Consider the following 27777-nt stretch of genomic DNA (forward strand, 5'->3'; position numbering starts at 1 on the left):
ACTGTGACTGATGGTTTTACATGTCAGTTAGACTTTTTTATTTGTGGGTGGTTCTTGGCCAATTTAAGCTGCTATATTGTCCAGACCTTTGCTGTTTTAGTCAAAGGTCTGGCTATGTGTGACTACTCTCCTTTTAGCTCTACATTTTATATTTTCAGTGGTTTACACCCATAGCACCCTCACATGTACATACTGTATGTTACTGACCATAGATAATAAACCTATCAATTAAAATCTCATTTGTTGTTTATTGTCAAACAAAAAACATATTTAATAAACACAACAAATAATTTTTTTTTACCAATAACATCAGTCAAACAAGTTGTTAATGGTAGTTAATTGGTTGACCATCTACATCACTAGTAAGTATAAAGGTGCATTCAGTAAATTTTTTATTTACTGTATGTTACAGTATGTTGACAGCTGACAAATTAAGGCCATTGCACTAGTAAAGTAGTCTGAAATCTTTCTCTGCACTGCTCACAGAAAGGTGACACAAATGATCAAGTTCATAAAGACACACCTTTGTGACATGCATATATACACACATTGACAATAAATAGCAGAAAAATCGCAGCAGTAGTGTGAAAATAAGACTGTGTGGTTAACAGGTGTGATACAGATTGCTCACTGGACTCATTAACGTGATGCCCAGTGGTCAGTGAGGCAGTTCCTGAAGCAGTTCTGATGCCAGGTGACTGATGTGGCACCATGCCTCCTGAACATGCCGTGGCTCAGTAGTACGTGCACACACTGCAAACCGCAGCACGAACTTGCCTGCCAGCTGGCACGGTACCAGATGAATCTTACGTGAACTGTTGATCCTCTTCAACAGAGTTTCGTTTAATTCATTAGAGCCCTGTAGAGTTTAATACACAGCTCAGTAAGGACATTGCGATTAAGGTGTATGACTGTCAAATTCAACATATTTAGAACTGCATTACAATTTAATATGACTATATATTCACTGATTTAAGTAAATCAACCTGCAAAATAATAAATAAAAAGCTACATTTATTTTAGAATAATAGAAAATCGAAATTAATTTTTATTCACTGTATATAAAATTAAGTTTATTCACCAAAACCTCTTGGTCAAACTTGTTTACCATTGATTATAGCAATTTTCTTTAACCTTTTTCAGGCCAATGACTGCTTGGTGAGACCCTGTTACATATTGTTTATTGGAATATTGGAATAGTGTTGCATTTTAAGTATTTACAAGCCTGATCTCATAAAAACAAAAAACAAAAAAACAGAAGAGGTTTTTAAGGTTAATGGTATGTCCCTACCTCCTTTCCCTAAACCTAAATCTTTATGATAATAGGGTCATAAAAATAAAATGTAAGATGAAAAACACAATTCCTAAAGCAACCACATTATTTTGTGGTGCTTCTACAACACTTTTGGCTTATGTGTCGACTCGAGGTCACTTCAGGACATGTACCTTGGTCTTTTGCTTTGCTAGTGCAACACTCTTTTAGTTGAGCTACTTGCTCTTGAACAAGCTTGTAAATGTAGTTGGTTATGCAATGCAAATGCTAAAATGTATCATCTTACAAGTCATGCACTATAGTTAAACTGTTTTAATGCCATAAAATACAGTAGCATTGTGTGGGGAACAGGGCAAAAAGTTAGTGTTTATGAACTGATAATCTGCCCTTTTATTTGTGATTAATGTGAAAGAGAATAAATGTCACTATTATTTTAGCGCCTCTATTGTTAAGTCAGGTTAAAATAAGTTAGCAAAAATTAAGTAAAAAAAGTAGGTATTTACATACTTTTTTTATGATGCTTACATTGAAAAGCTATTCACATTTAAATTTTACATTATATTTAATATATATTTAATATATTTTAATATGGTAGGGACAATGTGTCACGTTTAAATGTATTTTTGTTCATGTTTTGTGTTCATGTCTTTTATTTTGAAAGTTTAGTTCCTGTTCCTGGTTCATGTCATGTGATTTCCTGTTCCCTCATGTGATCTTGTTATGTGTTTCCCCCGTTCATGTGTCTTGTTTTCATTGGTTCATTGTTTGAGTTCTTGTTAGCAGTCTTGTCTTTTCATTGGTTAAAGTTTATTAGTTTTATTAGTCTTGTTATCTTGTTTACAGTTCTGTCTGTTGATTGGTTGTCATGTTACCCATGTCCATGTATTTAAGCCCTCATGTGTGCCATTGCTTTTGTCAGGTATTGTGTTGGTGTAACGTTGTGTCCATGTCCATGTCCATGTCCATGTCCATGTCCATGTCCATGTCCATGTCCATGTCCATGTCCATGTCCATGTCCAGGTTTCACATTCTGGAATATACTCCACTTGGGTTCTTCACTTCATCGTCTTCGTCTGCCTGTCATTGCTAAGCTTCGTTACACAATGAAACTTTTAGCTGAAGTTTAGATTTTTAAATTTAGCTCTGGTTGAAGTTTACTCAATATTGTATTTTGAGTGCTGTTTACTGCGTATTTTAATTTGAGTATTATTCAATTCATGCGCAATCAAATGCATACTGTATACACAGGGTATTTATACATTGCTGTTGCAATTAGCAATATCTTCAGTAACTAAAATAAGTCACATAGCAATTTCCCAAGGTTAACCACCTTCCAGAGTCTATTATAACCACTGGAAGTGATTTTGTTTCTGTGGAGAGAGTGTTTTCATCTGACCTTGAGTCTAAAGCAGACGAGGCCCAGCACAACATCAGCACAGATCTCAAAGTGCTGATCAGCTCTTACCAAAGACTCAAACTCTTTGGCCAGTCCTACATGCTGAAAGAGATGAACAATATATTTTAGATATGTGACACATACAGCTAATCTGTGTAAAAATGTGACACGACAATGTGTACACGAGGTACATGAAAATTATTTTGAAATTTGAAATATATCCTAAATCCTGCTACTGACCCATTAGATCAGAGACAACCAATGCAAGTTTTGTTCGAGCTGAATGCTAGTCATTCATAATAATCAGTATGATGAACAACGATTAATTTTAAAACAGAAATGATTTATGCGAACAGTAAAATACTTTTTTCAAAAATCACTAGTTCTTTTGTCTCATGACCGTACATTGTCTTCACACCTGATGCGACACCCCTTACACCACCATTTTTTATTTTATTGGCTATGGCAGATAGGAGGAATATTAGTGAATAATGACTTAAATTTTGCTCTGTTCATTACTTAAATAAATCGTATGGCCTCTGAAGACAAGTTGTATAGACAACTTTTATAGTGCTTTTATGGTGCTGTTTAGTACATTTGAAGTTGACAGAAAATATCACTATGAACTCATTTTATGGTAAATGTTCTTCAAAAATTCTTCTTTTATGTTCCACTGGGGAAAAAACAACAACAACAGCATACAGGTTTGGAATGCCATGAAGTTGACTAAATAATGAAAGCATTTCTATTTGTGGGTGAACTCCTTTAAAGGCGTAGTTCACCCAAAAATGAAAATGCATGCATGCCATCCCAACAAAAATTTTTAAGACGAATATTTCAGCTCTGTTGATCCTTACAATGCAAATAAATGGTGACCAGAACTCAGAAGGTACAAAAGGGACATAAAGGCAGCATAAAAGTAATTCATAAGACCCCAGAGGTTAAATCCACATCTTCTGAAGCGATATGATACAATAGGTGTGGGTGCGAAACAGATCTATATTTAAGTGCTTTTTTACTACAAATCTCCACCTTTGACGAGCCCCAACCACTAGGTGGCTGAATGTGGAGGTAAAAGTGAAAGTGCAGATTTATAGTAAAAAAAGACTTAAATAGTGATCTGTTTCTCACCCACAACTATTGTATAGCTTCTGAAGATATGGATATAACCACTGAAGTCATATGGATTACTTTTATGCTGCCTTTATGTCCTTTTTGGAGCTTCAAAGGTCTGGTCTCCATTCACTTGCATTGTAAAGACCAACAGAGCTGAAATGTTCTTTCAAAAATCTTCGTTTTTGTTCTGCAGAAGAATGAAAGTCATACACATCTGAGATGGTGAGTAAATGATGAGAGAATTTTCATTTTGGGGTGAACTATCTCTTTAAACATGTACACATTTCACACCAGCAGGGGCAGTCTTTAAAAATTAAAACTGTTGTTCAGAATGCCAAAGCAGTAACTAATCATGTACTTATCATAGAAGAGATTGTCATACATTACATTTATCAGTAATTTCACAATTTCCTCATTCTCAGACAGTTATTCGTAATAGCTACTGGCCAACACTTCAAAGCTGACCACGAAATGACCACTAAACCTGAAAAAAAGTCTTTGAGAAACTAAGAACACAGAAATGAGAAGCAGGTTGGAAACATGTGACCTTTAAGGGTGATTCTATCTGAATTATCACTATAAAACACAATGAATTACCTCTGAGTTCACAAATTCTTAATAAACATACATTTAAAATCAAATGTTTACAAGTTGCTGTAAAGCAATGTAATAGGTTTGTTAAATGTAAAAATAAATAAATAAATAAAAACCTTGGGAACCCCTGCTTTAAAGTGCACCAAGTACAGAACATGTCTTGCTCACACTGAATTTTTTAAATGTAAGGTAATATCTGTGCCACTAGCACATGGAAATTTGCAAAAATAAAGACTAATAATGATAGTCCCGCCCCAAACTCATGCCATTGGTTCAGGCAAACTTGCTGGGTCCGGCTGATGCTCAAACAAACAGATACACAGGGAATTAACCTACTCATGGCTTACTTATGGTTGCCTCTGCATATTAAGCTGAGATTAGAGAAAGTATTTTAACATTGAAAAAATTGCACACTTCTCCTTTAACTTAACACATATAGACTCTGGATCAAATTGCTTGTAGTGCATGCACCGAACATCATCTAAATGACGATGACTTACAGAAAGAGCGCATACTAAATGACTGACTGGTTTGCATCAAACTCAATTGGCTGTGGAGCCAAATAAGATGTGATTGGCATGGCTAAACTCATTGACAACTTGGCTTAAAGGGACTTACCTTGCGGATGTAGGCTTGCAGACCTTTGAGTCCGTACATGCGGAACACAAACCACATTTTCAGAGAGCGGAACCTGCGACCCAACGGGATCTGCCAGTGCTGAAGGGAGATGAGATGAGACATGACATGTGAACTATGCAAGCATTAATACATGAGGTACACATGAATCACAGACACACACCAGTGCACATACACATTCTAGTACTCATGTCCTCTCTTTCTTCAATGGAAAATGCATATGTGTAATACTGCCAACTATACAGATTCAAATATCCATTTATTCCTATAGAAAGAACTTTTGAAAACAGATTAAATGACAATTCACTGGCATCTTTACGGAGTACTCACAAAGACCATGAAACTACTCAATTACAGAAATATAACAGGTAATATGATGCATTATCAGAACAGAACTTCTATATGAGCAATTCATAAAGACAGTCAGAAATTAAATGTCTATGATTACATTCCAGCAAAAGTAAAAAAAAAAAAAGAAAAAGAAAAATGACACAGATATTTAAAATGTGGGGCCATAAAAAAATCATGCATTGAATTCCTCTTTTTTATGTGTTAGCTAACACTTGATATATTCAGTCTTATTCTAGACTTATCTAGCTGTGGGTTTAGTGCCAATGGACCCCTTTCACATATCCGGGTTTTTAATGCAAAAGTATCCTATATAGCAAGGTTAATGGGAGACCACAAAAAATAGCAGCTGTATTAGAAACCCTATCGCACCTAAAAAAAAATGTTCCAACAACTTTGTGCTAACATCATATAAAGCTCAGGAACAAACATTTTTCCAGTACTGTTAACTGAACATCATTTTGGTATTATTACTATTAGATAAAAAGTTCTCACAGTGTTGGGGAAAACATTCTTAAGGCAACACTGCCCATATACCCCCTTTAAAATAGATTTCCTTATATGCAGTATATACAGTGTATATATATACAGGTGCATCTCAATAAATTAGAATGTCGTGGAAAAGTTCATTTATTTCAGTAATTCAACTCAAATTGTGAAACTCGTGTATTAAATAAATTCAATGCACACAGACTGAAGTAGTTTAAGTCTTTGGTTCTTTTTATTGTGATGATTTTGGCTCACATTTAACAAAAACCCACCAATTCACTATCTCAAAAAATTAGAATATGGTGACATGCCAATCAGCTAATCAACTCAAAACACCTGCAAAGGTTTCCTGAGCCTTCAAAATGGTCTCTCAGTTTGGTTCACTAGGCTACACAATCATGGGGAAGACTGCTGATCTGACAGTTGTCCAGAAGACAATCATTGACACCCTTCACAAGGAGGGTAAGCCACAAACATTCATTGCCAAAGAAGCTGGCTGTTCACAGAGTGCTGTATCCAAGCATGTTAACAGAAAGTTGAGTGGAAGGAAAAAGTGTGGAAGAAAAAGATGCACAACCAACCGAGAGAACTGCAGCCTTATGATTGTCAAGCAAAATCGATTCAAGAATTTGGGTGAACAGTTGTCGTATTCCTCTTGTTAAGCCACTCCTGAACCACAGACAACGTCAGAGGCGTCTTACCTGGGCTAAGGAGAAGAAGAACTGGACTGTTGCCCAGTGTTCCAAAGTCCTCCTTTCAGATGAGAGCAAGTTTTGTATTTCATTTGGAAACCAAGGTCCTAGAGTCTGGAGGAAGGGTGGAGAAGCTCATAGCCCAAGTTGCTTGAAGTCCAGTGTTAAGTTTCCACAGTCTGTGATGATTTGGGGTGCAATGTCATCTGCTGGGGTAGGTCCATTGTGTTTTTTGAAAACCAAAGTCACTGCACCCGTTTACCAAGAAATTTTGGAGCACTTCATGCTTCCTTCTGCTGACCAGCTTTTTAAAGATGCTGATTTCATTTTCCAGCAGGATTTGGCACCTGCCCACACTGCCAAAAGCATCAAAAGTTGGTTAAATGACCATGGTGTTGGTGTGCTTGACTGGCCAGCAAACTCACCAGACCTGAACCCCATAGAGAATCTATGGGGTATTGTCAAGAGGAAAATGAGAAACAAGAGACCAAAAAATGCAGATGAGCTGAAGGCCACTGTCAAAGAAATCTGGGCTTCCATACCACCTCAGCAGTGCCACAAACTGATCACCTCCATGCCACGCCAAATTGAGGCAGTAATTAAAGCAAAAGGAGCCCCTACCAAGTATTGAGTACATATACAGTAAATGAACATACTTTCCAGAAGGCCAACAATTCACTAAAAATGTTTTTTTTATTGGTCTTATGATGTATTCTAATTTTTTGAGATAGTGAATTGGTGGGGTTTTTGTTAAATGTGAGCTAAAATTATCACAATTAAAAGAACCAAAGACTTAAACTACTTCAGTCTGTGTGCATTGAATTTATTTAATACACGAGTTTCACAATTTGAGTTGAATTACTGAAATAAATGAACTTTTCCACGACATTCTAATTTATTGAGATGCACCTGTATATACAGCTCTGGAAAAAATTAAGAGACCACTGCAAAATTATCAGTTTCTCTGGATTTACTATTTATAGTGTTTGAGTAAAATGAAAATTTTTGTTTTATTCTATAAAGTACTGACAAAATTTCTCCCAAATTCCAAATAAAAATATTGTCATTTAGAGCATTTATTTACAGAAAATGACAACTGGTCAAAATAACAAAAAAAATATGCAGTGTTTACAGACCTCGAATAATGCAATGAAAACAAGTTCAAATTCAATTTTAAACAACACTATACTAATTTTTTAACTTAAGAAGAGTTCAGAAATCAATATTTGGTGGAATAACATTTATTTTCAATCATGGCTTTCATGCGTCTTGGCATGCTTTCTACCAGTCTTTCACATTGCTGTTGGGTGACTTTCTGCCACTCCTGGCACAAAAATTCAAGCAGCTCGGCTTCGTTTGATGGCTTGTGGCCATCCATCTTCCTCTTGATCACATTCCAGAGGTTTTCAATGGGTTCAGGTCTAGAGATTGGGCTGGCCATGACGGGGTCTTGATCCGGTGGTCCTCCATCCACACCTTGTTTGACCTGGCTGTGTGGCATGGAGCGTTGTCCTGCTGGAAAAAACAATCCTCAGAGTTGGGGAACTCCATCTGAGCAGAAGGAAGCAAGTTTTCTTCCAGAATTACCTTGTAGGTGGCTTGATTCATGTGTCCTTCACAAAGACCAATCTGCCTGATTCCAGCCTTGCTGAAGATCCCCCAGATCATCACCGATCCTCCACCAAATTTCAGAGTGGGTGTGCGAGACACTGTGGCTTGAAGGCCTCTCCAGGTCTCCGTCTAACCATTAGACAACCAGGTGGAGGATCTGTGATGTACTGTCAGTACATATACCTATGAATAGTAAGTCCAGAGAAACTGATCATTTTGCAGTGGTCTCTTAATTTTTCCCAGAGCTATATATATAATATATAATGTATATACTGTATATTTCTGAGGGAAGCTGAAAAAGTTAGCAAAATTTAATTTGTAAAGATTCACATTTTCATTTAAATAACATTCTATTAAAGTTAAGACAGCTGGACATTTCACATTTAGATTTACGCTGCTAAACAAGGCAGAAACTCGCATCACAGTCTGTGAAAAGGGCTCATTATTTAAAAGACCAAATATTTTAAATGTATTCTAGCATGGGGGGCCTGGGTAGCTCAGTGAGTATTGACGCCGACTACCACCCCTGGAGTCGTGAGTTCAAATCCAGGGCATGCTGAGTGACTCCAGCCAGGTCTCCTAAGCAACCAAATTTGCCCAGTTGCCATAAAGGGTAGAGTCACATGGGATAACCTCATCGTGGTCACTATAATATGTGGTTTTCGCTCTTGGTGGGGCACATGGTAAGTCGTGCGTGGATGCCACGGAGAATAGCGTGGGCCTCTACACGCGCTACGTCTCCGCGGTAACACGCTTAACAAGCCACGTGATAAGATGCACGGATTGACGGTCTCAGACGTGGAGGCAACTGAGATTTGTCCTCCGCCACCCAGCTTGAGGTGAGTCACTACGCCACCATGAGGACTTAGAGCGCATTGGGAATTGGGCATTCCAAAATTGGAGAGAAAATCAAAAGTGTATTCAGTGTATTCTAGCACTGTGGGTATTGTGTTAAGATATGTTGTGCATTGTTTACAGCTACTTTTGTATTTGATGTTTATTTGATTTTATAATTAACAGCCATACTTAATAAACTTACATAAATCTTATATTTTAAATTACTGTTATGAATTCAATTTAAACGTTTGACAAAAAATATCCCTTTAAAAATAAAAATTGCTCATAAAATGGTAGCAAGTACTACCACTTATTGTAATAAAAACTATTAATTTGACACTGCTACCACATTTTATAGGTTTAGAGAGAATAAGCAAACTAAACTAATGACTATAATATTATGTCTCGTATACACATACACATTTTTTCAAGCAGTATACTTACTCTATAGTCTGTAACATTGCCTGTAAATACAGAGAAGTAAATCAATATTTAGTCATCATATATATAAAACATAAGTAGTGATGTTATGAAGCACTAAATCATGTAAGGCAGAATACTTTTTATGATAATCAGCAGCTGAAGCTTTACCAGCATTTGCTGTGTGCTTTTATGGGTGAATCAACAAGGCAGCTCAGTAAGCTCAGGTGTAAATAATGCCATGGGCACATTTGAATAGAAAAGGACACACGATTCTTTAGATGATAAGCAATAAACTGTTCAAGACTAACATAGGACTTTTTCCTCCATCTGGTCAAGCCTGTTGGTAATTTAATCAGGAAGTTGTTCATGATGGAAATGGCTTTAAAGTGTGTGTGCGTATATGTGTGTCTGTGGGCTAAGAGACAGGGCTGCAATTTTGTCTTGTTGTCAGCACAATTACAATCGTCTGTACAGCTGCACAATGCCCACAGATACATCACCAGAGGAAATGCCTTTGTTTAGCTACATTTATATGGCCAACATGCAACGGGCAGCTCATTGGTTGACAGCTTTGAGGAAACTAACAGAACTAGTGGAGGGTCCAGATGACAGATAATGGAAAAGAATTATCTTAGTGGTGGTGGTGTAGTGGACTAAAGCACTGAACTGGTAAGCAGAAGGTTGTTAGTTCAATCACCACAGCCACCACCATTGTGTCCTTGCGCAAGGCACTTAACTCCAGGTTGCTCTGGGGGGATTGTCCCTGTAATAAAGGCACTGTAAGTTGCTTTGGATAAAAGTGTCTGCCAAATGCATAAATGTAAATGTAGAGTGGAATTTTCTGATGTGGCATCTGCAAACAAATTGTTACTGTGTCATTTTTTTGTTTGTTTGTTTTTTCAGAGCTAACTTCACATTTCTAATAATTTTGCAATTACTTTTAACCATTTAGTGGATGTAAGACGTCAGCTCCCCTCAAGTTCAAACAGATGGTGAGTGTTTAATTATCTTGTTAGAGATCTAACATCTTGTTAATAGTTATCACATTAACTATAGAAATGTTTCACTAAATTTCATTGTAGGAAGTGTCCAAATGACATTTGCCTTAATTTAATTAGTATAAATATTGTTTGATAATTTAAAACCTTCTTTCTAAATAGTTAACACTTTACGATAAGGTTCCATTCGTTAACATTAGTAATGCATTAGATATCATGAACAAACAATACATTTTTAACTTTACATTTCTGATTGTAAAAATGTAAATGTATATGTTGAAATTAACATTATAAATGCTGTGAAAGTATTGTTCATTGTAGTTCATGTTAAGTAATGTTGTTAACAAATGGAATCTTATTGTAAAGTGTTACCAAGTCATTTTACTTTAAAATGAGTTTCTTTACTGTGAAATAAATGTCACTTTGATATTTTGTTGTTTAATGCATTGACTTTCATACATGTTTAAGTGTGGTTAAAGTGTCCAACATACTTTCTGGGCCACTGTATAAACATAACATATACATATATATATATATATATATATATATATATATATAAATAACATACTGTATATAGATAAACATAACTAATGTATGTCACTTATAGTTTTCAAATTGAAAACTTGTTGCTATTAATTCTGCTTGGGGTCAGTAGGGGTTCAAAAAGCTGTTGTTTACTGGCACACAGAGAGACTTACAGCACACAGCAGAGCACTAATGTGAATAATCTGATCGAGCTCTTTGTGTGGCGTAGATTATTTGTCAGAACAGAATGTCATAATGAGAATAATCCTATTTACACCTATTTGTCTCTCAATCGTTTGTGTTATTATTGTATGTAAGATAATAGATCTTTAGAAAAACCTACAGGGGAATTATTATGGAGTATTAGCTGTGCTGTATGGTGCTGATTGGTTACCTGACTCTTGGTGATCATGCTTCAGGTAAAGTGGTTCCATCTTAAATGCTCCAACAATATCTGATCTTCTCTTCACCCTGCACAGTAGAGACATTCACAGACTTACACATTTGGTGTGTGTGTGTGTGTGTGTGTGTGTGTGTGCGGGCGGGTTTGGGTTATTTATGAGGACATTTTTTTTAGGTTACAAACTGGTAATTACAAGGATATTATGCTATAAATGTAGTTTACTAGGACATCTCTAGTGTCCCCATAATTCAAATTGCTTAAAAATCATACTAAACAATGTTTTTGTGAGGGTTATGTTTAAGAGTAGGGTTAAGGTTAGGGGATAGAATCTATTGTTCATATAGAATAAAAATCATTATGTCTATGGAGAGTCCTCATAAGGATAGCCACACCAACATGTAGCAAAATGCAGACTACCACGCAGCATCTATTTACACAACATAACAGCATATTAGGTCGCCTGGAACAATTTTGTTCTCACCTGCTCTCTTTGGAAAGAAATTTGTTAGGAGTTGTTTCCCCTCACTTTGTTTTTTATTTTTTCTTCTTCATCTCCTCCCTTTCTTTTCTTTTCTAGTATCCCGAATTTTGTTTGGACATTGTGCGCGTCACAACTTGAAAAATCACCACACTCAGATGACTGCTTCTCTCCACTTTTCCTCACAGCCAGTTGGCTTTTGGCATCACTCCTAGAAAACCAATTAAATGCAAATTGCGCATATATTGTGCTCGTGGGAGGCGTGTACACATACGTGTGCCTGAGCTTGTCAAACGGGTGAGGAACAAACAGAGAAGCAGCACAGACGCGGTATACGCGCAATTTCAGTCACCCTTTTTCCCCCACTTTCGACGCCCTAGTATGTGTGTGTCTGAATCAAGTGTTGTTCCCCTAAACACCTATGATATTTGTTCTGGAGTGGTTTACAAGCACGTAAATTGCTCATCCATTTGGCCGACAGACATAATTTATCTTTTAAAAAAAAAAACATTAAAATGACACAATGCTTCACTTGGCACAAAATGAGGAAGTGAAGTAACATGGAAGGACTGATATCATCTCAGAGATGGGCAGTGTAACCATTATTACCAATTCTGTGACACCTAACTAGAGCATATTGGCATATCAGAGAGTAGAGATACTTGAAATATTTAGTGAAATCACATCTTATTCAATAAAGTATAGTACAGTTGTGCTCAAAAGTTTGCATACCCTTGGAGAATTGGTAATATATGTACCATTTTTAAAGAAAACATGAGTGAGCAGGCAAAACACATTTCTTTTATTTCTTATGGGATTCATATTCAACTGTAGGTTATAACAGAATGGCACAATCATAAAACAAAACATGGCAACAAAGAAAAAAATGAAATGATCCCTGTTCAAAAGTCTGCATACCCTTAGTTCTTAATACTGTGTATTGCCCCCTTTATCGTCAATGACAACATGCAGTCTTTTGTAATAGTTGTCTATGAGGCCCCAAATTCCTGCAGGTGGTATAGCTGCCCATTCGTCTTGGCAAAATGCCTCCAGGTCATGCAAAGTCTTTGGTCGTTTTGCATGAACCGCACGTTTGAGATCTCCCCAGAGTGGCTCAGTGATGTTAAGGTCAGGAGACTGTGATGGCCACTCCAGAACCTTCACCTTTTTCTGCTGTAACCACTGGAGGGTCAACTTGGCCTTGTGCTTAGGGTCATTGTCGTGCTGGAAAGTCCAAGGGTGTCCCATGTGCAGCTTTCATGCAGAAGAATGCAAACTGTTTGCCAGTATTTTCTGATAACATGCTGCATTCATCTTGCCATCAATTTTCTCAAGATTCCCCGTGCCTTTAGAGCTCACACCCCCCCAAAACATCAGTGAGCCACCACCATGCTTCACAGTGGGGATGGTATTCTTTTCACTAGAGGCCTTGTTGACCCTCTCCAAACATAGCGCTTATGGTTGTGACCATAAAGCTCTATTTTGGTCACGTCACTCCAAATTACAGTGTGCCAGAAGCTGTGAGGCGTGTCAAGGTGTTGTCGGGCATATTGTAACTGGGCTTTTTTGTGGCATTGGCGCAGTAAAGGCTTCTTTCTGGCAACTCGACCATGCAGCTAATTTTTGTTCAAGTATCATTGTATTGTGCTCCTTGAAACAACCACACCATCTTTTTCCAGAGCAGCCTGTATTTCTCCTGAGGTTACCTGTGGGTTTTTCTTTGTATCCCAAACAATTCTTCTGGCAGTTGTGGCTGAAATCATTCTTGGTCTACCTGACCTTGGCTTGGTATCAAGAGATCCCCGAATTTTCCACTTCTTAATAAGTGATTGAACAGTACTGACTGGCATTTTCAAGGCTTTGGAGATCTTTTTATATCCTTTTCCATCTTTATAAAGTTCCGTTACCTTGTTACGCAGGTCTTTTGACAGTTCTTTTCTGCTCCCCATGGCTCAGTATCTAGCCTGCTCAGTGCATCCACGTGAGAGCTAACAAACTCACTGACTATTTATACACAGACACTAATTGCAATTTAAAAAGCCACAGGTGTGGAAAATTAACCTTTTAATTGCCATTTAAACCAGTGTGTGTCACCTTGTGTGTCTGTAACAAAGCCAAACATTCAAGGGTATGTAAACTTTTGATCAGGGCCATTTGGGTGATTTCTGTTATCATTATGATTTAAAAAGGAGCCAAACAACTATGTGATAATAAATGGCTTCATATGATCACTATCCTTAAATAAAAGACTTAAAAGTTTTTTGCATGATCAGTCATATTTTCAAAATCAATGCCAAACTTTCACAATTTCTGCCAGGGTATGCAAACTTTTCAGCACAACTGTATATGGGCAAATCGAGATATATACAGTATATATACTGTAAGACAGAGAAAGACATATTACTTATATATACAGTGGGGTTCAAAAGTTTGAGCTTCAAATTCAAATTTAAACCTGGATATAAACGGAAAGTTTTAGAATTTGGAAAAAAAGGAAAAAAAAATTATGAATTGAAGTGTTAAAAAAATTCTGTACTATTTCTAGGTCACTAATCAAGCAAGCAAATTTGTGACATTGGCCATGTAATATCCTTTTCTCATGCTATCTCAGATTTCCCAAACTTGTGGAGTCTATTCTAGCTTGAGGATGCTGTCATTAAAAGAATTGGGAGTCCCGCAAAGCAATTGTTTTATATTAAAAGCTGTGAGTGACTCAGGCAGCTGTTATGGCTATATCATATATATACTGTATATATATAGAGAGAGAGAGAGAGAGAGAGAGAGAGAGAGAGAGAGAGAGAGAGAGAGAGAGAGAGAGAGAGAGAGAGAGAGAGAGATGTGCCTGTCATTTATTTTCTATATAAAGAACCATATCCCTTTGTCTGGCTCTGACAGAAAACAGAGCCCATCCAAAACGTGCTTGGACACAGCAGAGAGGTTCTGTGTAGGGTCATAAGATCATTTAAAAATCATTTTTATTGATAATGTCTATCAATAAATAAACAACACTCACCACATTGTAGAACAATCAAAGTTAACCAGGAGCCATTTATGTGGATTGAAGTTGAAAGAGTCTGCAAACTGAAAGGAATGCACGTTTTAATAATAATAATAAGAAGAAATAAATAAAAATAAGAAAATGATACAGAAATTAAATGTTTAATATATTTTGGGGAAATCTGGGCTATATTACTCAAGTGAATGTTTCTCAGTTTCTTCACTTTCAGTTTCACTTTCATTCAAACTTTCAGTTAAAATCTGCCTTAAGTCAGTTTTTAAATAGGTGTTTGAAACCAACATCACCACTGCTATAGCACTTGTGTCACCTTCACTGTGAGGCAGCCCTGGTCTCCCCTATATATAAAGATTATATTACATATTTTGAGAACTATTAAGAGACTACGATTAATGAGGAGAATTTAATTAATTTTAACTACTATATTAAAATTGTGCTTTTGGAATTTAAAAAGGAACTTGGATTTCCTTTAAAATAAAGGTGACTCACCTATCATAACTCGACCTGTTGGTACAGTCTGTGAAACTATTGTTGACTCTGGCGCAAAAAAACATATTATGCATCGAACTCACAATCAGCTGCAGCATCTGTCCAATGAGCCTTCAAAGAGATTTACTATCTCAAAGTCTAATCTTTTTGCTCCCCTTTTCAATATCCTTTCCATCTGCTGCAATAAAGCAGGCAGACAATATCACAATACTCTGATTGTTGCCATGCTGGATTCTGCCTGTCTTTCACTTTCTGGCAACCAACAACACACAGGAAACAGCAGCCCACTATCATTCAGGTCAATAATAAAGACCATCAAATGTACAGGGGAGCACAGTCTCCACCATTGTTTGAACTCATGCTGCTAATAAACAGTGATATTTCTTTAGCGAAGGAAAAAAGGAACTTATCTAAAGGTCTCCCTATGCCTCAGGAAATTATTTTACCCTTATCACTGTGACACCCAGCTGGGCACCACAACAACTCAAAGGACGATTGAGGATCTCTAATTTCCCACCCATTCTACAAGACATCGCTCATGCCAGCTCACATTATTTGTGACATTTAAATATTCTCATTCGCACACACATGACTCTGCACATGCTGGTCTGACAGTAATGAGATCAATAGATTGAGTCCAGCACAGATCACTCTTCTGTTATCATGCACTCCCCTCGGGGCCTTAAGAGCAGCCTGTGTGAAGTGTGTTTAAGACACAATGTGAGAATTTGAGTGGGATTTGAGTGTTATCTTACCTCAATGCCATTCAGGAGGGGTCTGAACTCTGGGCAGATAAATGCACTGCCAGCGTATGCAGCATCAATGTGCATCCAGATATTCTCTGCATTACCTGAGATGAACGCAAAGACAATGAGCCCAATTTTAAAAAGTAAAAAATTTCATTATTTTTAGAATTGTTTTAAATAATTGTATTATGTGTAATTATATATGTGTTAGTTGTATAATTACATTTAAATATATATTTAGTAAATATGTTTATATAATTAATGTAATTTATCACAATTATTATAGAAATTGCATTTTTTATATATCTGTAAATAAGACTTAAATGAAAATAACAACTGTGATTGATCTTACATATAGGGCCAAGCTCAGTGATGCAGTCAAATGCACAGGACGGAGTCGTCCCCAAAGTTGCACAAAACTGAGAGAAACATACAGAACATAAGGATTATTATGCATTTGTGTAAAGTCAACATGAATTACTGTTCGTAACCCATTTTTCTTCTGTTATCTGACAAGTTTCTGAGTAAAACTGGATATTCAACAAGAAAATAGGTCATATTTGATTTTATCCAGATCGAGAATTGACTGAATCATGAATAGTGTACGTTACATATCAGTATGGAACCAGACCTAAATGCGAGCTTGTTATTTTACATTATTTTACATAATCCAAGACCGCATGGCCTCAGAGACATCAGTAGAAAAAGAAAGTCGTTTAAGAGCAAGTTATTAGATTTCAATTGATTTTGATTATTTCGAACACAAACTTTTTTCTGTGGAATAACATGCTCTGATAAATCATTCACAATAAGACCAGGAATGTGCATTAAGAAAATAAATAGGGTCAATTTTGATTTCACATTTAACTTTAAAACATGTTTTACTTATTTACACTATTCAATGTGTGCAAATTTTCAGTGTTCAGTGAAACATTTATTGTAATCAATATGTTCTAATCACAATGATTTGTTCTTGGTTGGTTTGTCATTACGCAGTAATTTTTAAGAAATTTAAAAAAACAGACTTTCCCTACAGCATTAGCCGTCATGCAGACCGCCAGGGATAGGACCAGAGGAAAAGCAGACACAAATGTCCTATTTGTACTCATTTCTCTTTTTGTACTCTTACAGTCTGAATGATTGCTATGTGTATGCAATCCTGCTTGACTCATCCTGTGATATTGCATTTTCATATATCCCTCTATGGTACAGTGTAGCCATATGGCAACAGTTTATTTTCTTACAGAAATAGCTAAAACATAATGCACTGTTGGAAATAAAAGGGATGTCTTTAAAGTAACTAACAATATGCTGTTTTTAAGCCACATGGCATTTAATTTTTTGTCTCTATGACAACATTTTCCTGGGGTCACCCTTACAGGACAGACACCTACTGAAGTGCTCCACAATTTGCACTATTAAACACATTTTGATATGTTTCTTCTACATTTATTTTTTTATTTTTTATTTTTTTTTTTGCTGCATCTTTGATGAGTTAATAAGATGTTGCTGTCAACTTATAAACTTTATCGAGCAAAGTTTTACAGAAAATTGAGAAAATATTAACATTATCATGTTGCCTTGTGGCTACTCTGTACAACAATGGGATTGCACTAATGCAGTTTCTAATTGGGAATTTTTATAGATAGTGGCTTCTATTATATTATTGCATTTATTTATTTGGAAATGTTTACCATAAAATAATTGCATCTATGCAAATATAACACAAACATGATTTTTATTTCTCCCTTTCAGTCAAAAATAAACACAGAAATGTTTTGTGGAAATGGCAAGAAGAGTAAACAGTTAGTTCTTCCAAATGACAACAGTGAGTATGAGCTAGGCTACAGTGACAGTGAAAATGATATTGATAATAAACAATATTAAAAAATGCATCATAATAATGCTTCAGTTGTATAAATGTTACTCAATTTTAGTTTGTGGGAGTGCCAAGTTTATAAATTCATCAATTATTAAAGAAATATCAATTCAAGAAGAAATTGACAACTTTTAAGGATAACTAGTTTTTGGACCATTTCCATTGTAGTACAGAGTTGCAACATTTCCAAATTTTTTATTATATATATATATATATATATATATATATATATATATATATATATATATATATATAGCTATGTTTTGTCAGAAAATCAAACAATAAATAAAATATTCCATCATTAGAACAAAATGTGTACAAACAGGGATATAGTGCTTGATATATGGCTTGAAGTAAGGCTTAATCTTTGAAAAGAAATGCTGTCTAGAGACAAGTAATAGTACAGTAATAATATAGCTATACTAGTATTACTATATAGCCATAGAGTATTTTATATAATATCATGTAATATTAAAAGTTACAATAATAACTGGTTTATTTTATAATTGTAATTATGTACTTCAATCAAATTGATGATATGTTATTAAAGAGGCAGAACTGTGAAATGTAGACATCAGATACACATACATAGAATGGTATGAGTCCCGCAGCTCTGTCTTCCTCCAAAACCCTCTGCAGTGCATCTCCTCGCACTGAAAACGTACTGTCTGTGGGGATTTTCTTCATTCTCACTGCACCTATTAACCCTGCCCTTTCCACTGATGAGTGTGCCTGAAATATCAACAAAGCCACTACAATCAACTATTTTTCTTTATTTCTTAGGAAATATATACATTTCAAATTAACAACAGCATGGACTATTTCCCTCATGACCAACTACTCTAATTTCAGATATAATATTTACCTGACAAAATATTTTTACACCGTACTTCCCCGGCAATATCTAATCTGGGCTTGTTTTCTCACCTGGTCGGAAGAGTAAGCCACCAGTTTGGATATAATGTCTGCTTCAGATCGGTCAGGATAGCCAGTCTGCATCAGTTTGATGATTTTGGAACGAGCAGCAAGAAGAGCTATCAGCGTGGCTTCACTGGCAGTGCCCTGAAGACAAACAACACATTAGATGTTTTACTTTTACATTGCAAATCTTTATATAATATGTTTATGCCTATTATTATGAATCATTACGAATAAAACCTTAATATAAAATTTCAAACATTTCTACAAGTACACTAAATATTGTTTAGAGTCTGAGACTGTATCTCAAAGCAGACAGCTATTTATAAAATTGCAAAAACAGTGCATATTGAATGGGTCTCACAATTGACATGTTCAATATATTCCCTCATCTCTAATACTGCATCAAGAAAAACAGCCTCAATTAATACACTTGAAGCTGCTCAGACATTATAAATGGAGCATTGATGAATTTTCATCAGCTCTCTGGCTTTGTTTTGTATGTTCTCATTAAGTGAATGAGAAGACATCCACTCGAAGCCCCTCAATACAAATCACATCAGCTCACTGTGAAGCATGAACTCTCTTTGATTTCCCTTCATCATCCAGACAGCAAACACTCACAGCCAGATTATGAATTACTAAATGGATAACCTAGAAAACTCTAGCCATAAACAAGTTGATAAAACAAGTCCACATAGATATGTTATGCGTCAACTACACTAATTGTGCTGTCAATATTGCACTTAGGCGATTTGAAATACCAAATGCTTTATTTTCCTTTCACTTGTTCTCTCTCCCCTTCTCTACTATGCCCACCTTTTCGGCATTAAAACCCCACAAACTCTGCCCACCTTAACAGCATAAACCCCCACAAACTCCCTCTTTAGTGCACACTATCAGTGCAAAATAATGCAGCTTGTTGCCATAGTGAGCCGCTCTGAAATTCCAGGAGACAAAACCATCCAGGAGAAGGACAGAAACTCCAAAGCAGCCTTAATGACAGAGCATCAAACCAATCCGGGTGGCGGAGGACGAATCTCAGTTGCCTCCACGTCTGAGACCGTAGATCCGCGCATCATCACATGGCTTGTTGAGCGCGTTACCGCGGAGGCATAGCGTGTGTGGAGGCTTCACGCTATTCTCTGTGGCATCCACACACAACTCACCATGCGCCCCACTGAGAGCGAGAACCACATTATGGCGACCACGAGGAGGTTACCCCATGTGACTCTACCCTCCCTTGCAACCGGGCCAATTTGGTTGCTTAGGAGACCTGGCTGGAGTCACTCAGCACGCCCTGGATTCAAACTCGCGACTCCAGGGGTGGTAGTCAGCGTCTTTACTCGCTGAGCTACCCAGGCCCCTGTGTCTGCCATTTTTAAAGTATATACTACATTTCAATGTGTATACTCTTGTTTCAAAACAGTGCAATGGTGCAATGTTTATGCCCCGGATAAAATAAATGAGGTTTTCAACCTTTGCAAACAGGGATACCTATACCTCCAATGTGAAAAAGCTAGATTTTTAAATAGCATTCATAAGAACATTAACATAATGACATTCTATAATGTTGAGTCCTTAATATTATTATTATATACTGAAGGAGCTGTTTTATTAAAGTAATCAGGAAATCAAGTCAAGCTACAGAATAATGTAGATATATTAAGATTATATTCACAATGTAGCACAAGCTCTATTACCTTATTGTTTTAACAGTTCATTAATGTACATTAAAATAGTTATGTAATAAATAAATATATATATATATATATATATATATATATATATATATATATATATATATATATATATATATATATATATATATATGTAACTTTACAGATCTTTATTGTAAAGGGTTTAAACAATGTTTTCCATGCTTGTTCAATGAACCATAAACAATTAATGAATATGCACCTGTGGAAGGGTCATTAAGACACTATCAACTTACAGACAGTAGGCAATTAAGGTCACAGTTATAAAAACTTAGGACACTAAAGAGACCTTTCTACTGACTCTGAAAAACACCAAATGAAAGATGCCCAGGGTCCCTGCTCATCTGCGTGAATGTGCCTTTGGCATGCTGCATGGAGGCATGAGGACTGCAGATGTGGCCAGGGCAATAAATTGCAATGTCCATACTGTGAGACGCCTAAGACAGCGCTACAGGGAGACAGGAAGGACAGCTGATCATCCTCGCAGTGGCAGACCACGTGTAACAACACCTGCACAGAATTGGTACATCCGAATATCACACCTGCAGGACAGGTACAGGATGGCAACAACAACTGCCCGAGATACACCAGGAATGCACAATCCCTCCATCAGTGCTCAGACTGTACGCAATAGGCTGAGAGAGGCTGGACTGAGGGCTTGTAGGCCTGTTGTAAGGCAGGTCCTTACCAGACATCACCGGCAACAATGTCGCCTATGGGCACAAACCCACCTTTGCTGGACCAGACAGGACTGGCACAAAGTGGTCTTCACTGATGAGTCGCGGTTTTGTCTCACCAGGGGTGATGGTGATGAGCATTACACCGAGGCCTGTACTCTGGAGCGAAATCGATTTGGAGGTGGAGGGTCCGTCATGGTCTGGGGCGGTGTGTCACAGCATCATTGGACTGAGCTTGTTGTCATTGCAGGCAATCTCAACTCTGTGCATTACAGGGAAGACATCCTCCTCCCTCATGTGGTACCCTTCCTGCAGGCTCATCCTGACATGACCCTGCAGCATGACAATGCCACTGTTGCCACGTTCTGTGCGTGATTTCCTGTCAGTGTTCTGCCATGGCCAGCGAAGAGCCCGGATCTCAATCCCATTGAGCACGTCTGGGACCTGTTGGATCGGAGGGTGAGGGCTAGGGCCCCCCCGCCCCCGCCCCTTCCCTTTCCATCCTGTTCCGACCCCCCCGGCAGTGGGGAGGAAACTTCCCTGACCTAGGGGGTCCTTCCCCGTGTCTGTGTCCTCCACTTCTCCTGTCTCTCTCTGCTCTCCTCCCCAGGTTGATGGGACTTCCTGCCCCCACGAGTGAGGTAGGGAAGCCTGGGCTGGTCTGTTGGGGCTGTGGGGAAGTTGGGCACTTCCAGGATCAGTACTCGGCGATGGAAGTGGTGACACTGGTCTGGATCCCTGACGATCCACAGGCCACCCCCGATCAGGCAGGGACGTATCATATACCGGTGAGTTTAAAAGGTGATACAAACCAAGCTTCGGTGGATTAAGGCTGTTCTCAAACCTCTATTCACCAATGCTTGGTGTAAGATGGAGCATTAGGCATGGATAAATGGGTGAGGGTGTGGTGTGTGCATGGGGATATTCACATGTATCTGGTGGTTACCATTGAGATATTATTCAGGGGACAAAAGCATAGAGTAGAGGCTGCGGTTAATTCCCACCTCACCCATCCACTGATTTTTGGAACAAATTGGCCTGATTTTAAGAATTTATTAAGGGAAATATGTGTGGATGGGTCCTATAAAATGTTATCTAGGTGTGTAATGTGTGATGCTATTGCTGGAGAGGCGGTGCCAGGGCCGTCTATGTCTGCTCCGTGTCAAGATGAAGCAAGAGAGGGAATTCCCATCATCAGGGGGTTCCTTGGGGGGGATGTCCCTCTGGAGCAGTCACATGACGAGTCCCTCAAACACGCGTTTGACCAAGTGAGAGTCATCGATGGTCAACAGCTCTTGCCTGGCGTCGCACTCACGTACCCATATTTTTCAATTATTAAAGATCGGTTGTATCGAGTGACGCAGGACACTGTAAGGCTGGCACCAGGATGTCTACACCCAAAAGGCTGTGCCAACGTCATAAAACTCTCACACAGAAGACAATCTCCACCTGAGACAACACACCCTACTGATTAAGGACCATAAAATGCAAATCTCACTCACATCTGCCCCCTCTCTCACCTCAGGTCACTTTCGGGTCAGCAAAAACCAAGTTATGACTTATCCTGTTCTGTAATGTAAAAGGTTTTTTTTATCATACATGTTTGGTATCATTCAAGAGGTCTCAGTGCAACTGGTAAAACGGTCTCATTCCCTTTCAGCAAAGTCAAATCACAAGTAAGATTTAAGAACTTAGTAAAATGCTGTATTCTATCAGGGGCATGCCCCCCTCCCAGATCTCTCACGGGGACCAGATGCTGTATGCAGACTAGGTGCATTCTTTGTAAACATCAAACGACCTACTCAATCACAAGTTTCAAAGGTCTACTTACAACTCCCTAAATTGTAAACCAAATCCTGGATAACATCAAACAAACACATCTGAAATAACAGTAGAATCGTTTGGTACTTAAGGAGAGATGGCAGAGGAGCTCAGGGAGTCTGTAGTAAGATATCCCACACAATTGCTGTGTGTAGTTTTCCATTGCTAGGTATGTTTCTTTGACTTGTCTTTTATTTTTAGGAATGTTTGTTTATTCTGATCATGTGTGAAATTGGCATTGATTGATTTTGTAACTTACGTTTTAAATCCTACCTGGCAAATAAATTGTTACTTTTTTATTTATTCTGTATTCCTCCGAAATCATTTATCACTGGTAGATTCGAGGAACGCCTTTTATTACCGCAAATTATGTCCAAGATAATGATCATTACTGGAGCTTATGAATAGGAGAGAACCACGTAAAACTACCAGTCACTGCTTATCACCGTCTTAGCAAGTTGTATGAAATGTGACTAAATAAAACTATCATCTGGTTATGAGCAAGCAGTAGGCAGCCGAACCAGATGATATTAGTAAACCCTGCAACCGCTTACTATGAACGGGACTGGCGATTTTGTGTCTGTGAGATCTATGCAATTAATCGGCCGGCATATGACTCTGAGCGACAATCAGGACCTGAATGAAAGGATAATGAAAGTTAGGACGATTCAGAGTAATCAATAACTTAAAAAGATTACACTAAAAGAATGATCAGAAATCAATTAGAGCTTAAATCTAAATTAGAGGTTCAACTTAAATTAGAGTCAGATTAATATAAAATTGGAGTCAGATAAAATTAATAATGGAGTCAATTGATAAAGTGCAAATTGATAAGTGTTTTTGGTTCAGTGCTCAGAAAAGACAGAACAATGCAGAAACCTTCAGGGGCCATTCTATTGGAATCAACATCAGACCAATAGTTTGGTTTTACCCCTTTTTACACACTCAAACAAAAGAAAATACAACCCAGTTATTAATATATTTTGTTTGGCCAGGCATTCACGGGGATGTATGCAAGTGGTGTGCGGCGTGCTGGGAATGCCAGTTGGTGAATCTACTGGCCACACCAAAAGCGCCATTGTGCACTCTGCCGCTGATCGAGGTCCCCTTCGAGAGAATTGGCATGGACCTCGTCGGGCCATTAGAACGGACCACATGTGGGCATCGCTTTGTATTAGTTCTGGTGGACTGTGCAACGCGATATACGGAAGCAGTGCCCCTGGCAACATCTCAGCACATAGTGTTGCGGAGGCACTCTTCAGAATAATCTCCTGAGTGGGGATTCCTCACTGATCAATGCACTACCTTTATGTCACAAACACTACGCAAACTATACGAATTGTTAGGTATTAAATCGATTTGCACCAGTGTTTATCACCCACATGGGTTGGTGGAACAATTTAATAAAACATTAAAAAATATGATTCGTAAGTTCGTACACGAGGACGCTAGGAATTGGGATAAGTGGCTTGAACCCCTGTTATTTGCAGTGCGAGAGGTCCCACAAGCCTCCATAGGGTTTTCCCATTCGAGCTGTTGTACAGGTGTCGGCCACGCAGTGTGCTTGATGTCATACGGGAAGCTTGGGAGGAGGGACCTTCAAACTGTAAAAATGAAATTCAGTACGTTCTTGATCTTAGAGCAAAACTCCACACTTTGGGTCGATTAACACAGGAGAATTTTCTCCAAGCTCAGGAATGTCAAAGCCAGCTGTATGACGGGGGCACTCGATTATTGGAATTCACACCAGGAGATAAAGTGCTTGTATTACTGCCCACCTCGTGCTCTAAATTACTCGCCAAGTGGCAAGGGCCCTTTGAGGTCACACGGAGAATCAGAGATCTCGATTATGAGGTGAAGTGAATGGATAGGGGCAGAGCACATCAAGTTTACCCAACCTACTAAAATCATGGAGGGAGGCGGTCCCTCTGGCCTTAGAGATGGTAGTGCCCGAGACAGCAGAGCTCGGGCTGGAGGTGACTCTCAAACCAAATTCATTCACCCCAGTCCCATGTGGAGACCTCCTCTCACCGTCGCAGCTCTCAGACATGGCCAAGTTGTAGTCGGAATTTGTGGACATGTTCTCACCTCTCCCCAGTCGCACTAACCTCATAGAGCACCACATCGAGACCACCCCAGGAGTGGTGGTTCGTAGCAACCCCTATTGCCTTCCTGAACACAAAAAAAGGTCATTAAGGAAGAATTAGAGGTGATGCCTGATATGGGCACAATAGAAGAGTCTCACAGCAATTGGGCAAGCCCAGTGGTTCTTGTACCTAAGAGCGACGGGACGGTCCATTTCTGTGTAGACTATCACAAATTGAACGTGGTGTCCAAATTTGATGCATACTGTACCTAATGCCTCGGACTGACGAATTGCTCGATCGGTTGGGCACGGCTCAATTTTATTAGACACTGGACTTAACAAAGGGTTATTGGCAGATCCCTTTAACTCCAATCTCCTGAGAAAAAAAGTGTGCTTTTTCCACACTGTTCGGCTTACAGCAATTTGTGACCCTTCCGTTCGGTTTGTTCAGGCCCCGGCCACGTATCAGCGTCTCATGGACAAAATTCTCAGACCCCATACAGCATATGCCACCTTATATTTAGATTATATTAATATCTATAGTAATGACTGGCGGCAGCACATGCAGCATCTGAGAGCTGTCCTGAGGTCGCTGCAACGGGCAGGGCTCACGGCCAACCCAAAGAAGTGTGCAATTGGGCGGGTGGAAGTTCGGTATCTGGGGTTCCATGTGAGCCACGGGCAGGTGCGTCCCCAGGTTAACAAGACCACAGCGATCACGGCCTCTCCGAGGCCCAAGACCAAAAAGGACGTGAGAGTTTCTGGGGCTTTCTCTATCCCCTTTATTTTGCAGATGGATGCATCTGACGAGGGCTGGGGGAAGTGCTCTCGCAGCAGGTGGAGGGGGAGGAGCGACCGGTGCTGTACATTAGTCATAAGCTGAGAGAGACTAAGTACAGCACTGTGGAGAAGGAGTGTCTGGCGATTAAGTGGGCCGTCCTCACTCTCCGCTACTACCTGCTGGGGTGGATCTTCTGCCTCTGTTCAGATCACGCCCCACTCCAGTGGCTCCACCGCATGAAGGATACCAATGCACGGATCATCCGTTGGTACCTGGCACTTCAGCTGTTCAAATTTGAGATGATCCACAGACCAGGAGCGCAGATGGCTGTGGCTGACTTTCTTTCCTGAAATGGAGGGGGGGGGAGTTGGCAGGCCGGATGTTGCCCTGGCCTGAGTCAGGCGGTGGGGATATGTGGTGATGGGGGCGTGGTCGTGTGTCTGTCTGCGGGAGAGAGAGAGCGGTAAGGCTGGTCACCTGGGTTGTCATTATCTCTAACACCTGTTTCTTGTAGTAGTGATGACAGACGGACCCGTAAAAAGGTACACAAGGCGTCAGAGTGACAGAGAGAGACCAGGGAGAGAGAGACTGTACCGTGTGTGTGCTTGATAGAAGCCTTTACTTGTTTAAGTGTTTGACTACTTGGCCACTGAGAGCCTTTTTGTTTGTTTTATGAGCGACACTGAAGAGTAATTAAAATACTCACACTGACAGTTCGCTGCCTCCTGACTCCTTCATTGCCCAGACAACAAACCCTCTACAACTGTGTATTTATATATTCTGAATATCTTCTCCACAGACCCCCATACACTACCTTAATAGACACCTGGTTGAAAAATCTGGATATAAGTGATAAAAACTTTTCAAAAATATTTTCATAATTATCCAACCTGGATGACCCCTCCTCCTCTACCCTCTGTGCCAGCAAGGAAATCATCTGGTAACTTCAGCATCTTCCCCAGCCAGTCCAGCATCACTGTCTCCAGCTCTGTACAGGCAGGACTCGCTGCCTACAACACACAACAAACCCTTAAACAGCCTGGTAATGCTAAAGGAAAGAAAAAAAGAAAGAGAGAAGAAGCGTGATTGATGGATGGATGGACAGTTGACTAGATGCATGGATGAATGACTGGATGGATGGACATACCCAAGAGAATCCAATGCAGCCAATGGCCCCACATAGCATGTCTGCTAACATTGCAGGAAAAGAGTTGGCCGAAGGGAAATATGCATAAAAATATGGACTGTGCCAGTGGGTCACCTGAAATCACATATATTAAAACATTCAATTTAAATTCTTCTTTAATTTCCTTTAAACTTTCCTCAAACCTTCATTTTTACAAACATCAGTATTTTCCATTCATGGAAAGTTTGGTAGTTTTATAAGGTTTTGAGACTAAAGAATAAGTTATAATACAGGGCACTACTGTCATCTGTCAGACATATTTAGGTCATTCTGCTTTTCTTTACCTTTGCTCATTTGATCAAGGATGATGACTTCAGTAATAGTGACAGAGTACTTTTCTCTGAGAACTTTAAAGGTTAGAAATAAAAAAAATAAAAAAAATATTCCATGTGTTTAGCAGAGGAGAGAGCTTGAGGCGCTGTGGGTCTGTCTCTCTTTTGTGGAATTTTCCTATTGTGAATCATTTATTTGCTCCAACACATGCTCTTGAAGCACTATAAAAACAGCACTTCTGAAAGGGAAACAAATGGTCTAATTGGTCAAACAGGGGATGGTTAACACCTTTAACTGAATTAAAGTGTTTGTTTTTCCCTATGAGCTATGAAATGAACATGTGGGGAAGGCTTCTCTCTGAACCCTGG

General features: G+C 38.7%; 1 protein-coding gene across 4 annotated transcripts in view; it reads right to left on the reverse strand.

Annotated features, from left to right (window-relative positions):
• Positions 1-228: 228 nt before the first annotated feature.
• Positions 229-27777, reverse strand: part of LOC127452567 (aromatic-L-amino-acid decarboxylase-like) — a 34371-nt gene continuing 6822 nt past the window's right edge. The window contains exons 1-13 of one of the 4 annotated variants that reach the window (XM_051718119.1): positions 27421-27452; positions 27098-27211; positions 26841-26960; positions 18877-19011; positions 18538-18681; positions 16423-16489; positions 16080-16174; positions 14833-14900; positions 11333-11409; positions 9437-9456; positions 4998-5096; positions 2670-2771; positions 229-859 (exon numbers count right to left, since the gene is read on the reverse strand). In XM_051718119.1, the coding sequence (XP_051574079.1) occupies positions 659-859; positions 2670-2771; positions 4998-5096; positions 9437-9456; positions 11333-11409; positions 14833-14900; positions 16080-16174; positions 16423-16489; positions 18538-18681; positions 18877-19011; positions 26841-26960; positions 27098-27148 (1179 nt within the window). In that variant the 5' untranslated portion in view covers positions 27149-27211; positions 27421-27452 and the 3' untranslated portion in view covers positions 229-658. Of the gene's footprint in view, positions 860-2669; positions 2772-4997; positions 5097-7686; positions 8060-8131; positions 8339-9436; positions 9457-11332; positions 11410-14832; positions 14901-16079; positions 16175-16422; positions 16490-18537; positions 18682-18876; positions 19012-26840; positions 26961-27097; positions 27212-27420; positions 27453-27777 lie in introns of those variants that run through there. The other 3 variants (XM_051718118.1, XR_007899287.1, XR_007899286.1) reach the window with 3 other exon arrangements.

This window comes from Myxocyprinus asiaticus, chromosome 15, assembly GCF_019703515.2.
Source record: "Myxocyprinus asiaticus isolate MX2 ecotype Aquarium Trade chromosome 15, UBuf_Myxa_2, whole genome shotgun sequence".
Taxonomy (NCBI): Eukaryota; Metazoa; Chordata; class Actinopteri; order Cypriniformes; family Catostomidae; genus Myxocyprinus; species Myxocyprinus asiaticus.